This window comes from Siniperca chuatsi, linkage group LG15 (genome assembly GCF_020085105.1).
Source record: "Siniperca chuatsi isolate FFG_IHB_CAS linkage group LG15, ASM2008510v1, whole genome shotgun sequence".
Lineage (NCBI taxonomy): Eukaryota > Metazoa > Chordata > Actinopteri > Centrarchiformes > Sinipercidae > Siniperca > Siniperca chuatsi.
In genome coordinates this window covers 28234003-28249671 of record NC_058056.1, presented here as the reverse complement: position 1 = coordinate 28249671, position 15669 = coordinate 28234003, and the positions used below count along the sequence as shown (strand labels likewise).

Genomic DNA, 15669 nt, shown 5'->3' with positions numbered 1-15669 from the left:
ATGAGATAGGGCAAATCACATATGCACTAAGACTCCAAAAGCCCACAAGAGGTGGAGTCCTGTAAAAGCTCTGTTTATGCAAGTCACAGTTATTATAATGTGACGGCAGCTGGAAACTGGATTAAGAAAACTGATATGTTAAAATGTGAAAATTTACTGTATGAGATGCTGAAATTAAATGGTAAATGGACTGTACTTATGTAGCGCCTTTCTAGTGTTTCTGACTACTCAAAGCGCTGCAACTACACATCACATTCACCCCATTCACACGCCGAAGGCACAGCCCTCGGTGGACGACCCGCTCTAAGCCACAGTCGCCCCGAAAATTAAATAAGTTGAAGAAAAGAAGGTTGTGTTAATGTTTTAAGTTTGAAGGTTTTCTGATGTGTACTTTAAAGATTCTCTACACCACCTGAAAAATCTTGCTTAGGAAACCCTCTGAAGCTCTTTCACATTAACAAAACAACTGCAGAAATATTAAAGGCAAGATATAAAAGATGACTTGAGCACATTTCACACACAGTCTTCCAGAAATCTGACGTATTGAGCGCATGTGTGAGTCAATATTTCACCTTCAGACCTGCTGGAAGTTTTGGGGATCTTCCATTGCAGCTCTCCCACGAACAAAACGCTAAAGAAGCTGTAATTTCAAACCCTCAGCTCTGCTTTCAAAATAAAAGCACACTATCCCTTTACTGCTTCAACCATTAATCTTCCCATTTCCTGCTCCTGACATTTAACTTAATATGGAAATTAAATTTTTTATTTAAATAGTTTTTGAGAGAAGACAAAGTTTATTGTTTGCAATGTAAGTTTGTGTACTAAGTTTTCCACTGCAGCTGGATATTTAATGCCTAATAAATCCATGTGGTCTGGACGATGACACAAAAATGAGTTCTTCAGTATATTCAGTTATGGTGTTGTGGTTACCATTTAGAGGTCAAGTGTTTTTGGTGACAACCATAAAGACATGGAAAAGCAAAGTTTTTAAAAACTAATCTGTGGCTATTTCTAATCTTTAATTTTTACATCGTCTGTTTTTAATTAACTGCGTCAAAAATTGGGGTTCGACCCAATTATTGTTTGTATTGTTTAAATGACCTTGATTTTCTCAGTTTTATTCTGCCGTGTGTTAAAGCTTTTATTTTGTTTTTGTCTGTAAAGCTTTTTGTAATGTTGGTTTGTAAGTGTTATACAAATGCATGTCTTTTAGTAGTTGTTGTATATTACCTCTGAAGGAGCCTGCTGAGCAGCGATGTAGTAGATGAGGAAAAGTCTCATTTTGTCTTCTGGGGTCCCGGCTGATGAACACAAACATTCACACACAGTTTAGTTTGTCTGATCTCAGTCTGGTACATTTTACAATACATTTTCTGGTGAACCTACTAATGTCTTTTGATAACAATAAAGTATAAATGCGTGTGTGTTCGTACCATCTGGGTCACTGATGATGTCCAGAAGTGATTTGTCTAAAGTCGACTTGCTCATCAGTTTCTCCTCAAACTCAAAGTAAACATCCAGTTTCCGACTCTGCGGACACAAACAGCATTAAGTTAGCGTTCAAACTCCGTACTGTGTACTAATACTACTGAATGTACTTCATATGCACTAATCTTCATGCATGTCAGCACACTAACTTTGTAACTTCAGTGTAACTTTGACGTTAGCATGTCCGCTAATGCTAAACACTAGAGAAGAACATTCTGTTTATTTTGTGTGCACCGTATTTTCTTTTCTGTTTCATTATATTTTATTTTGTCAAATTAACACAGTCAAATGTATTGTATCAGGATAAACCCCTTGAGAACAGAAACCAAAACAACACAAAAGAAAAAACAAGACAATCTATTCAATAACAAGAACAGAAAAGAGTTACAGCCTTAGGATAGACACTATAGAGTGCCACTCAGTGATAGCATTACTGAAAACACATGCAATTTGTTTAAAACATTTTTAAATGAGCCAAAGACTGAGAACAAATATGTGCAGGTAAATTATTCCAATCGGAAGGAGCCTCTTAATATAAAGTATATATATATATTTTTTTTTACCAATTTCTTTTTGTTTGTATTTATATTTAAACAATTCATGCTTTTTATATATATTTTTTAGTTTAGTTTAGGCATCTATGGCTTCTTAACCCTCCTGTCACATTTGCATCACTTCTGTCATGTGTTTTCACGCTAAACTAAACTAAAACTAACATGCTAACATTATAATGTATAGCATATGGTAGCATACTTAGCCTTAGCATGTTTACATGCTTGTTAGCATTAAGCTCAAACCACTGCTGAGTACATCTGAGTCTAAAAAAGTCCAGCTTAAACTGATGAAAGCTGAGCCTTGTGTGACAGTGTAGAGCTGAGTCTGACAAGCTGAGTCCTAAAATGGCCACCGTACAGAGGAAAAACTATTTTGATTTAGGCAACAACACGACCTTTCCTCTGTCGCCAGCCTCAAGACAAACTTTACATTTTATGCCCCACTAGTGATAAAAAAAGAATAGAAAAGTTGTCTCTCCATTTGACATTTATCCAACATTGTTTTCTGGTGTGTAATGAACATTACGGTGCCATGGAACCGCTACCAAGGTTACGGTATGGACTTGTTTATTTACTTAACAAGACTGGATTCAACATATCAGTCTATTAAACTAAAAACTCGACAAAATAAAATGAAACTAGACACTAAAATGTTCTCATTACCACACAAAAACTGATTCCCTTCGTTTTGCCAACAGTGGCACAAAGTGACAAACAGTGCGATCACAAAGTCAACTGGTTTGGACTGCGGTGTACCTTGATGTGGTCGAGTACGGCTGTGGCGACGTTGGTGTGCAGGTCGATCAGTCTTTTCTTCTCCAGCAGCTCGGGCAGAGAGCTGCAGCAGACATACAAGTGTATATATAAGCACAAAAAACCTTTAGCAAAAGGAAACCACCTCAGTCTGCTTCTTATTAACATTAACACAACATTTCAACACCTTACACCGGAGAATCTCACAATTTAATCTATCAGAAAAGATGATAATTACACTACTGAGAAGCTGTCACACTGAACAATTCTCCAACTGGCTGTTACACCCAAAAACAACATCCCTGTCAATTACATTTTACAGTTAAATTGAAACCTTGACTCAGACCAACAGGTTGTTTGGGTTGACTGGAATGTGAGTCTAACACAGTTTCATGGTTACAGATAATAAAAACAGCAGTGTTTCAATGGTGGATCACAAAACCAAAAATCTAATCAGATGTTCCCTGCCTCTGGACTCATCTGTCCACTGAAATTCATGGAAATTGATTCTTTAGAAGTTATTGAGAAACCTGCTTACAGGCATCCACATATATATTCACTGAGGGGGAAACAGGAGTACAAACACTGCACTCACTTCTTTTTAACCTTAATTTATTCAGGGAAGTTTCACTGAGAGCAATTCTCAGGAACACCATGATGTGATTCAGGGGCTTTGCTGAAGGGCACCAGTCCACGAATCCACCAGGGGACCTGGCTTTAGGGGATGAGTGATATTAAACCTGAAAATCCTTTGTAAAAGGTAGATATGACTTTGAGTTGTGTGTCATTTAGTCTTAGATTATTTGTACAATGTTTTTTAACCATTTGCCCCCGCGACCCGGCCCCGGATAAGCGGAAGAAAATGGATGGATGGATGGATGTTTTTTAAAAACTAAGTGATCACAGATTCTACATGTAGGATCGAAAGTAGAAAGAGAGAAGCTGCAGTCAACGTCTGGCTGTCTGTCCAAACAGATTAAGACAGACAAATTTAAAAAGATGCAGAAATGCTGATCCATTCTTCACCCAAAAAGACTCGAGAGACAGCTAATTCAGAATTCTGCAGCCATGATTCTGACTAATACAAGGAAACAGATCAGATCAACCCGCTGCTCATGACACTGCAGTTTTAAATACATAAATTAAAGACCTATCTTTTTAATCTAGCTTTTACTTTGAGTTCACCTTTGTCAGATCTTCAGATTTTATTTTGCATTTACTGTATATAATTTGTCTTGTTCGTTTTATTGTTATTGTTTAACGTTTTGTGGTACTGTTACCAAACACCTTCCTTATTGTTTCATTTTATTTGTGTCTTCTGCTTGATGTTGGCGTGCGATCCTGTTTTTGTGAAGCACGTTTGGCTGCATCTCTGCCGAACCCCCCAGGAGCGCCGCTGGGCCGTGAAGCGATTTTGGAGTAGTGGCCGCCCGGGTTACAGCGACTTCCGCGTTCGTCATGTGACGCACACTGGCACAAAATCGTTTTTCCCATACACAATCATTGGAAAAGGAGCGGCTGTAAAATGGTGAATACATTTTTCTGAACATCACAAACACGTTGAAATGACTCTGTTTATTATCAGAATTTGATCCAACAACATTTAGAAAGTCTAGAAGAACCATATGGTTAAATTATTTTATCCCCATGTGTGCGTGGAGCCAACAGGAAGTCTTGCATGCTCTCACCCGGCTCAGCTGGAGAAGGACTCTACTGAGCATGCTCTATGGGCCCAAAAACATGTGAAAAAGCGCGAGGAAGCCCGCAGAGGCTTTTCCGGCGTTTGCGCCCAGTGACCAACTTTCATAGAAATGAACGGGGCACGATCTTTGAACGCGGTATCCAGTTCTCCTTAATACATCCATGATCACATTACATTTCGCTGGAATTGTACCTTATATGATTACATGTGACAAATAACCTTGATCGATTGATTGACTGATCTCTGCATGAAAGGTGCATTTATACATAATTTCTTTGCGTTAAAAGGTGCTACAAATATAAAGTTATTAGTTTGAGTCATATAGTGTTATTTTGTGACATGTAATTTTATGGTACATAAACTATTCCAGTTTATTTAACATTGGAAGCATATCTAGTTAGAAGCTGTGATGGTGTTGGTTAATTGAAGTGATTGAGACACTGAGTTCAGTACCTGACAGCAGAGGTGAGCTTGGCTGTGTTGTCTGAAAGCATGCTGATGGCTCCTTCATCCTCTCCCTCTAAACCCTGCAGACACACACACAATAGCCAAACAATACTAATCTGTGATAAACTGTAACTGCTCAAATTCAAACCATGTAAAACATCCTGCAGTGTTAAACTCAAATCCAACTCCAGCCACAATTTCCATTTGGACTTGTACACTGTGGTAGGACCCAGCCACCTCAGATATTAGCTCTTCATTATTACCTTATCGGTCATTCGGACGTGATCTTGAAGATCTTGAAGAACGCCCTTGAAAACTTAGATATGACCTCAGACACTTGGACATTACCAAGACTTCAGAGACTTGGGACATCGTCTTGGAGACACAGACATGACATCAGGGACTCGGACATGACCTATTGGACTTGAGGGCTGAGATATGACCTTGGTGATCTGGACATTATCTTGGAGACTTGGGCATGACCTTGGGACTTGGATATGACCTTGTCAATTTGGACTTGACCTTTATGACTTGGTGATTCAGGCTTTGTGGTAGAGACGTAGACTTAGATATTATCTTGGAGACTTGGACATGATCCATTGGACTTGGAAAAGCTCTTGAATTCTTAGACGTCACCTCGGAGACTTGGACATTGTCTTGGAGAAGTGGATCCAACTTTGGGAAGTTGATCTCGGGACTTGAAAATAACTTTGGTGATTCGGACATGAGCTCAGGGACCTGAACCTGACTTTAATGACTCGGATGTGTAGAGCCAGTAGACCCTGAATATGACCTTTGTGACTCAGATAAGGCCTGAAACACTCAGATATGACCTCTGACTTGGACTTGAAGTTTGGCTAGTTTACCACAAGACATGCTGACTACCATGTTGTGTGCGTGTCTCACCATGATGCTCTTCAGGTGTTTGACCTCGTCCTCCTGGGCTCTGTAAGTGTCCAACTCCTCTTGGACTGACTCCGCCACCTCTGGGAACGGACTGTAACACACAGCACACAAACACAACACTGTACACTTTCAACCAATGAATGAGCTTCTAATTTTATACTTCTTAAGTCAACGTGGAACACGGGCTTCAGCAATGAGCCAATCACAACAATGGAAACTTTAAGGGTTTGTCCCCAACATCAGCATTCCAGTTGGACTTGGATACAGAAGGGAAGATAAAGGGTTTCTCACGTACATTAAGATATCATCAGCATATAGACTTAACTTAACATTGTGATTTGCATTTAATGTCCTTAAAGCTGTCATTTTGCCTTTTGTACACAGCCAGAAGTTCAATGAATAATGCAAATAATATAATAATAGCGATAACAATGGCCATCCTTTCCTAGTGCGCCATTGTCAGTAGAAGGATTTTGACGTGTGTTGATTAATCGTAACTGAGACGGTGGATGCATTGTATAATATCTCAAAATCCAAAATGTTTCAGGGTTGAGGTCTTCAAGGGCCTGAAATTTTACCCGAGAGATCCAAAAATACATCTGAGAGCTCACCAGATAATTAAAATTATAGACATTTTCTTTAAGTCAACATTTCTATTCTAACTTTTCTCTAATTTTTGCTTTTTTCTTGTGAAATACTGGATACTTCACCTCCTCAGGGCTTCAGTGGGATGAGGGGCTGTTATGTAAAAGGTGTATTAGTTAATAAAGGTGTATTAGTTTTTGCCCTTCCTGGGTAAAAGTTGCATTCAGCAAACAAAGTCATATCTTGTATTGGAAGACACATTTTTTTTTACATGGGTGTTAGAAAGTCTGACGAAAAATTGCATGCAAGGATGTTTATGTTAGCATGCTGTAAAATATACACAGTTAAAATATTTGGTTTTGAACTAAGAAGACGACTAAAATCCTCTTTTTCTTTACCATGTTATTTTCTTGTGCTGCCGAGATTCAGCAAACAAGCCTTCATCACAACCACAGAGTCACTTTAATATAACTGGATAAAAACACTTGCTGTTGGCAGAATGAATATTGAGGATATTAAGGACCCAATATTTAAAGCTTGTACCCCCCCTTTCTCTTCTAACCCTTCCCCCAGAGGAACTGACCTGCCCTTGTGTTTCTGCCAGAACTTGTCGGCGGCAGTCAGGTCGTAGGTCTTTCTGTTCTTCTTCTTTGGTCTGGCGCCGGCAGGAGATGGCTCCGCCCCTGCACCCTCCTCCATCATCACCCTGTTCAGCTGGAAGTCCTGGTGGACAAAAGAAACAGGGTTTTGTTCCGACTGTCAGGTGATGTTTAGACTCCTTAGCAGAGGCTTCACTGGTTGTTTTGGCAGGTCACAGCCTATATTTTTGCCAGTACCTGTAAGCAGCTCATCACAGACCCACAACTGATGCCATTTTCTGTATTATAAATTGTTTTTCCTGTGTTTAATGATCTAAATCACCTCTTTAAGACTTTTAAATGCACTGAATCCAAAATGAAACCACCAAGAAAAACCAAAGACGTCATCATCTAACTTACGTTTACAGTTCTGAGTGCCCTAAAATACCAGAAGTGATTCTGAGACACTTAATGAATATAAAACCTGATCCAAGACCAGCCAGATGAGGCCCTGAGAGCGTTGCTGTGTTAAAGATATCTGGGAAGAACTCCAGACCAAAGACGGCCCGTACTACAGCACATCACTACTAATTACACCACAGTGAATCCTGACAGAGGCCGACAGGGAACATATCCTCATCCCCAACACAGAAACCAACAGCAGATCATAATATCGCTTTGCCATGGGAACAGACGAGGGATGAGAGGGGAGATTTAGTGTTGGGATCCTGTCTCCTGCTGGGTGGCAGGCAGCTGTGCTCAGACTCTGACATGTTTATAGGAAAGAGACGGAGAGTGTGCAGCCAGCCAGCGGCGGTGCTGCCATCTGGACCAGCGTCGCCACAACAGAAACCAGATCAGACTCTGGATTCTGGATCTGGAAGCCCGAACAGAGGGCTTTTTAAAAGATGTTAAATCTAAAAATGGAGAAACATTATTTCACCTGTTTCCAAAACATAACTTGCTTGAATTGTCATTTTCTTGACTCTGATGCGGTGACATGTCTGTTTCTGGCTTGTTTCAGGGTGCTGACAGTCTAAGTTTCTAAATGATTGCTAAAACAAGGGACACTAAACTAGAATTAGACAGGTAGAAATTTTGGCCAGGCCAAGTTTATTTCATATATACCGGTATCAGTGTAAATGTTGGCCAATACGCAACAAGAAATGTCAGAACAGAAATGCTAAAAATGATTTTGTGGTCATTTAGAATTTACTTTTGAAGTGTAAAATGTCCCGCTCAGTACATATCACAGTTCTTTTAAAAAAGGAGAGATGTTCCTACTGGGGGCCAATCCGGGTATATTTTAATGGCTTGGTTAAAATAAAGTTGATCAAACTCCGATCCTTTCTTTACTGTCCTCTGCCGCGTTTCTTTCTTGACTGTCACTATCATATTCGAGTTTTCAGTGTTTCCGCTGGTCACCGCTGAGAGGTAACGTTAGTTACGTTACTTTGGTCAGCCATAAAGTGTGTAGATGAGCTCAGGTCGCAGTATAATAGTTAGTGAAATGCTGTGTGTTGTGTTTGCTAGCACAGAAAATAAATAAAAAGTCCCTGTTTATGTAACGTTACTACGGCGTCTTCTGCTCTTCGCAGCAGTTGGTCCAGACTGGAAAAAATCACAAGAGAAAACTCGATCAATCACCTGATCGCTCTGATTACTCTACCTGCGGTTCCAGCTCCGCAGCTTCAAAACTTATTTGAGAGGCCTCCGGTTTTAGGCTGTTTTAACTGACTTTAGCCTGATTCGAAGCTGCTAAGTAGCTGCTGTTCACAGTCTGAAGCAACTCTGCTGTGAAGAGTCCAAGAAGACGCCGTAGCACCGTTACATAAACAGGGACTTTTTATTTATTTTCTGTGGCAGCAAACACAACACACAGCCGTCCAGTAACTATTATACTGCAGCCTGAGCTCAGCTACACACTTTATGGCTGACTGAAGTAACGTAAGGGGAAAGGGCTCACTTTCACAGCAACACCCCCGGTTACCCACAAGGCCGCCTTCCTTAAAGGGGGAAGGCTCGGCCGGTGACACACAGGTGCAGTCAGGCTGTGGGTGCGCTAACCAGAGGTGGACGAAGCATTCAGGTCCGTTACTTGAGCAAAACTGCTGCAGATGTTTAAAGTTGAGCTCATTTTAACTGCTTTATATACTGTTGGGTAGTTTAATCTACAGCAATGCATCATGGTCTATAAAATCATCGTGTGTTTGCACTATTTGAGAATTTACGGTATGTTATTTAAGAGAAAATGTGTATATCGAGATATATATCGTATATCAAGGCATAGCCTAAAAATATAAAGATATTATTTATAAGCCATATCGCCCAGCTCTAATATCAACCAGTATATAACATTATCAGATGTTTTCACCTCTTAAATATCAGTATTAGCCTTAAAAAGTCCAGATCAGTCAGACTGTAGAATAAACTTTTCTCCTTTGAAGGAAAACGTGTCCTGAAGGATGAATATGAGACTAAAAGGACTTGTTAAGAGTGATTTTTTTAGGTTGTATTTGCCAAATTTTGGTCTGCTAGTGCCAGTAGATCTGTGTGTGTGTGTGTGTGTGTGTGTGTGTGTGTGTGTGTGTGTGCGCGCTGATGACTGTGTTACATAACAGCGCTGCATTCCAGTGCTGTCAGTATTAACCTCAGCACCTCACCAGCTGACAGCGCTCTGGCTCTGTGTGACTTCGTATGTGTGTGTGTGTGTGTGTGTGTGTGTGTGTTTGTACCTTTGGGGATCCCTGAGACACACACACACACACACACACACACACACACGCGCTGCTGTTCAATGATGGCGGTGTGTGTGTAACAAAGGGATCTGCCCTCAGGACACAAACAGGAACAGCTGCTTTGTGTTTAAAAGGTTAATGTCCTTGAAGAGAATCTGGCCATCTTCTCTTATTTTCCTTCTCTTTGCCTCATTCATTTAAAGTTTTAAAGCACCTTGCATGGAGGCCTCTGCCCTCAGCGTATGAATGTGTGTGAATGGGGTGAATGTGATTTGTAGTGCGAGGCGCTTTGAGTGGTTGGAAGACTAGAAAGCTGCTATACAAGCACAGTCCAGTTACCATTAGATATTCTACATTTTACTTCTTTCTCAACTAATCTTAAGTTCAGACTCAAACCAGCAGTGAACGTCTCTGCTAACAGGTGTGTGTGTGTGTGTGTGTGTGTGTGTGTGAATCACAGCCTGATGGATCTTCTTCCTCCATTATTGTCCAGAAACTGTTAAAACACATCAGTGAGCCGCTCTGCTGCACTGGGTCTGTGTTTTTAAAGATTTACGTCTTCAGTAGGAACTAATGGGCTCGGAGCTGAGAGCCGCAGACAGGAAGTCAAAAATCTGATAATACATATTCCAAAGAATGCCGCAAACTCTTGCAATTTCATGTGTTTGCGTTCACGTTCTCTTATGCATCAATACAAAATGTGCATAAGCTCATTCTGAGATAACTGACAGCTCACCAGGACGTCGTGGATCAGCGCCTGATAGGTCCAGGTGTGGTGGAGGGGCGTGGCCATGTCCACGTTACGATCTGCCAGGACGAACAGAGGCCTCTGGAAACTGCAGAGGAGAAAAGAATAATTACACACAGAGCACACGCCTGACCTGCTAGTGATACACCACTGCATTATGGGAAGTGGAGTTTCACATGACCTCACTGTTTCAGTTACATCCTTCAGGACGGCCATTTAGCAAAGCATTGTTTACCTAAACTGTCCGGCGGCCATGTTATCTCCGGTGAAGAGACTGTTTCTGGCGTCCCGCAGATTCTCACGGAGCTTCTTATCCAACTTCTACACACACACACACACACACACACACACACACACACTGTGGTTCAGTAATGACAGCATCTTTTTCCAGCACAGTTTCTGGAAATCCTATTGAGAAACTGTTTATGTGTAAAATGACCAGAGAGGAATGTTGGTTTTCGGTTAATCCTGAAATTTAAATACCTGACAAATAAAAGTGCTTCATCATATTGATGCAAAAATCATACAAAAATCCCAAATATCCATAAACGCTCATTGGTTTGCAACACTGTCCACAATGATCTTATGCAATCAGAAATATTAAAGACAAAGCTACGACGGCATGAACAGTACAGCAAAATGTGCGACAGCTAAACGTACACATCGTCATATCACTCAACCCTGCAATGACGAGAGCAACATAACTTTGAGAAAGTAGTATGATTGCATTTCCGTTGGCTTTGTGAAGCCAGTTTTTAAGTTGTTGAGACTTTTGGATGCAAATGAAGCAGAATTAAAACTACAAACATGTCTGCGTGTATCATATCTGACAAGTTTACTTTTAAGAGACAAGGTTTTAATCTGACATCGACCAAAATGAAAAGGCAGATGTTTTGTGATTGAACGAATCAGATTGGCTGAACTCACCACAGCGACCATCTCCGCTGCGTTTCCACGGGGACAGCGAATGATCGGCACAGCGCCTGATCGACAACAACACACACTTTAATGAAGTCTCAGCCTATCGGACAAATGGACATATTTAACACAACAACCTTATCATTTCTTAAATAAATAAATAAACATTCATAACCTCACAGAAGAGAGTGAATTTCACTCTGACATAAAAGTTAGAGTGAAGTGAACACCTCCATCTAGTGGACAGAACCAGAACCAGAACCACACTGAGACACACGAAACTGCTTCAACCAGAATAAAAAAAATCAGGAGAAAGTTTCAAAAAGGTGCATATCTCCCTGAAATCTATTTTTAACTCACCTAGCAGGGCAGGTAGGTTAAAAACAGTTTAGGAAACAGACATACCAAATGATTTTCATGAAAGGAAAAAACTGTGTGGTAGAAAGCTGCTATAATGTAAAATGACTGAATCACTGTTAAATCAGCTGTTGAATAACTCATTGCGACGTTTAAGCACTGAGAGAAGGTTCAGACTGTCCCGACAGGAAGATCAGAAGACCTTTGGGGAGATATTCTTGGGGGGGGCGCTAAGCTAACAACATGCTGTATTTGTGCATTATGTGTGGCGTTCGCTTCCTGGTACCAAAATGTAGTAAAACACAGTCATAGAAGTTCAACAGAGACCAAAGACTTTTCTTCATTTATCAAAAGAGAGAATTTGTACTGATCAAACATTTTAAACAGATATCAGAATCCTCACAGTGAACCTGAGAGCTGCAGCTCATCACACAAACTCACCCAGAGTGACGAAGAAGCAGAAGAGACTGTCCACGATGGTGTCCATGATGGCCTCCATGTCTGTGTCCTGGATGTCTGCTCTGTTGATGGCTGCAGGGACACACGGGTGAAAATTAAATTCATGGCATGATCCCAGCTGGAGCTGGTTTTCTTTGGTCAAAGTGGAAACATTGGTTCTCGCAGGACGGCGACGCTACAAACACACGATGATCTTATAGACCATGATGCATTGCTGCAGATGAAACGACCCAACAGTATATAAAGCAGTTAAAATGAGCTCAACCTTAAACATCTGCAGCAGTAAAATGCAACACACACATTAACGCAGCAGGAATATGAATCCAGAAACATCAGATATAATAAAACACTGACAGGAGCGTTTTACTGCACAGGGACGACTCTTACTTTTCAAACTTTAAGTACATTTTGCAGATTATACTTAAACACTTTTACTTAAGTAAGGTTTTGAATGCAGGACTTTTTGTAGTGGAGTGTTTCCACGCTGTGATATTAGTACTTTTACTTAAAGGTGGGGTATGCGATTCTAATCCAATACACGTCTTTTTGTCAAATTCAGCGAATATCTCCTCACGGTCCGCTAGCTGTCCGTTCAGTGTGAGCGCTGGCTCTGTAAACGGGAAACACACAAAGAGGCTCGGCCCGAGCCACACAGCACTATTCCAGCCATGATTTGTGTGTCGGGTAACGTTAAAGTAACGTTACTTTCTAGTTTGCCGAGATCTGCTGCTGTTGTGATGTTAGCTACAGCAGCAGCAGAGTTGTGAGCGTCGCTGTCTGGAGCTGCTGTGCTCGCTCTGGGAAACCGTCTCGTCCTCTCTGGCTGTTAGCTTCGCAGCAGCAGCTGTAGCGACAGTTTGCTAACCCACAACCTAGCTAAGCTAACCTACAACCGAGCTAAGCTAACCCTAAACCTAGCTAACGTTAGTTACAGTACTTGCTGTGTCGTTGTTCGCTCTATCATGGGATTGGATTTCTCCAGAATCGCATTCCCCACCTTTAAATAAAGGATCTGAATACTTCTTCCAACACTGCTGCTAATGGCATCAATCTGTGTGTGTGTGTTTGTGTACTTACATAGTGAGGACCTGAACGTTTTTTAACCAACAGAGTGAGGACATTTTTGGAAAGTGAGGACATTTTGGCCGGTCCTCACAACTTCAAAAGGCCGTTTGAAGGTGTGAGGACTTGTGTGAAGGGTTAGGTTATGGTTAGGGTGAGGGGCTAGGGAATGCACTATGTCAATGAGGGTCCTCACAAGTATAGAAGTACGTAAGGATGTGTGTGTGTGTGCTACCGTGGTAGGAGATGAGCTCCTTGTTTTGATGGCAGAGGACGAACATGTCGTCTTCCAGAGTGATGAAGTTCAGGTACTGATCATACACCTGACACACACACACACACACACACACACACACACACACACACCACAGGTCAGTACAAGAAACTCTTGCTGGTTCAGCTGTGGTGTCGTTTTTGAAGCTTTAGTTCGAGCTGCTTGACAGAAGATAGATGAACAATAACAATGATAATATGCTGTGTATGATGTGGGATAATATATAGTTCAGATGGTATAATACTTTCATAATAACACAATACTATATTCATTTACTAAATGAGATTAAATAATAGAATAATCAGATATATAATCCTGGGGTTTTCTATGTCTAAGGAGCTCCGGTGCTCCTACATAATATCACCGTATAACCTCACACCAATCAGACTATAAACGGATCAGAGTAACCATGGTAACCTTGGTGACTTGGCTGACAGCGTTAGCAGCCAGAGCAGCGCTGGCGATGTCCTCCAGTTTACTTCTACTGATGGCAGAGATGAAGTTCAGAAAGTACGACTCATACAGCTGGTTCCTCAGGTCCTACACACACACACACACACACAGAAAATAGAAAATTATTTACAGTATCTATTGATTATAAATTATATAAATGGACACAACAGAAGCATGTTAACAAGCTAAATGTGAGAATGCTAACATGCTAAACACCATGATGATGCTTAGAATTTGAGGCAGACAGAGATGAGAAGCTGTTAGGAAACCTCCATCTTAACTGCTTACTGAGTGTGTGTGTGTGTGTGTGTGTGTGTGTGTGTGTACCTGGCATATCCTGTCGATGTTCTCCTCTGTGGGCATAATGAAGTAGATGGCTGGAACATCTGGGATGGGATCTCTGTCTGAGTGAAGCAGACTAAAACACACACACACACAAACTAAATTTAACAAGTTGTTTTAATGACAGCTGATCCACTTAACTTAAAAACAGAGACAGCTTTCTATCTTTGTGAGGACCGATTTCAGTTTTAGACCCTCAGAGGGAGGACATTTTTGAAAAGGGAGGACATTTTCTCTGGAGCTGCTGAAGGGTTAAAACTTGGTTTTAGGTTAGGATTAGACAGAGGTGGAAGAAGTACTCAAATCCCTCACTTAAGTAAAAGTAGTAATATCACTGTGTAGAAACACTCTGTTACAAGTAAAAGTCCTGCATTCAATATTTTACTTAAGTAAAAATATGTAAATATAAATTAGCAAAATGTACTTAAAGTATCAAAAGTAAAGTACTCACTATGCAGAATGGCCCATTTCAGAATAGTGGATATTATATTATTGAAGCATTAATGTGTTCATCACTAATGTTGCAGCTGGTGAAGGTGGCGCTCATTTTAATTACTGTATATACTGCTGGGTAGCTTGTGAATTTCCCCCCGAGGATCAACAAAGTCTCATCTTATTCTAACGTCGTCATTTATTAGCTGATTATATTTTCCCAGGGGACAGGAAGCTCCAGCAGGACCAGTATACAAAGCAAGTGGTCCTGCTGGAGCTTCCTGTCCCCTGGGAAGACCGGATGGAAGAAGCCAACGAGCGCAAAAAGGGCTAAACACGCAGATGTTGTTGCAGAGTGTTGGAGAAATGGCTGGAGAGCCGAGTCGAAGCTGGCTGCCGGGGCTTTGCTGGCCGTTCATTACAGTAAACTCTTAAACTCCCTGGAGTAAAAGGACTGCAGTGCACAAGAGCCACCAAGAACCTTCTGGAGGCGGCTGAAAAGGCCTCGCGGTGGCTGTGGATCCAGAGGGGGGAACCGAGTCGGGGGCTGATCACCTCCGTCTGGGTCGCCGGGGCGAGGGTGACGATTAAAGACCCGAAACCCCCCGTGACCCCGGGATCATCACTGATGATGTGTCCAAGTAGCACCAAAAGGTTTATTGTAAAACTGTAATAATCTGAATCTGCAATTAACTACATTTATCAAACAAATGAAGTAAAAAAAGTATAATATTTCCCTCTGAGATGTAGCGGAGTAGACATTTAAAGTGGCAGAAAATGGAAATACTCAGGTAAAGTCCGAGTACCTCGAACAGTACTTGAGTAATTGTACGTAATTACTTTCCACCACTTGGATTGGGGGGGGGGGGGTAT

At 41.2% G+C, this 15669-nt stretch overlaps 1 protein-coding gene across 1 annotated transcript in view; it reads right to left on the bottom strand.

The window, feature by feature from the left end:
- scfd1 (sec1 family domain containing 1) overlaps positions 1–15669 on the bottom strand; it is a 37484-nt gene that overhangs the window by 19496 nt on the left and 2319 nt on the right. The window contains exons 4-16 of the mRNA XM_044166704.1: positions 14350–14440; positions 13987–14109; positions 13531–13618; positions 12216–12305; positions 11427–11482; positions 10735–10820; positions 10488–10587; positions 7019–7158; positions 5851–5941; positions 4951–5024; positions 2799–2880; positions 1434–1530; positions 1231–1301 (exon numbers count right to left, since the gene is read on the bottom strand). Coding sequence (XP_044022639.1) covers positions 1231–1301; positions 1434–1530; positions 2799–2880; positions 4951–5024; positions 5851–5941; positions 7019–7158; positions 10488–10587; positions 10735–10820; positions 11427–11482; positions 12216–12305; positions 13531–13618; positions 13987–14109; positions 14350–14440 — 1189 coding nt within the window. The remainder of the gene's footprint in view (positions 1–1230; positions 1302–1433; positions 1531–2798; positions 2881–4950; positions 5025–5850; positions 5942–7018; positions 7159–10487; positions 10588–10734; positions 10821–11426; positions 11483–12215; positions 12306–13530; positions 13619–13986; positions 14110–14349; positions 14441–15669) is intronic.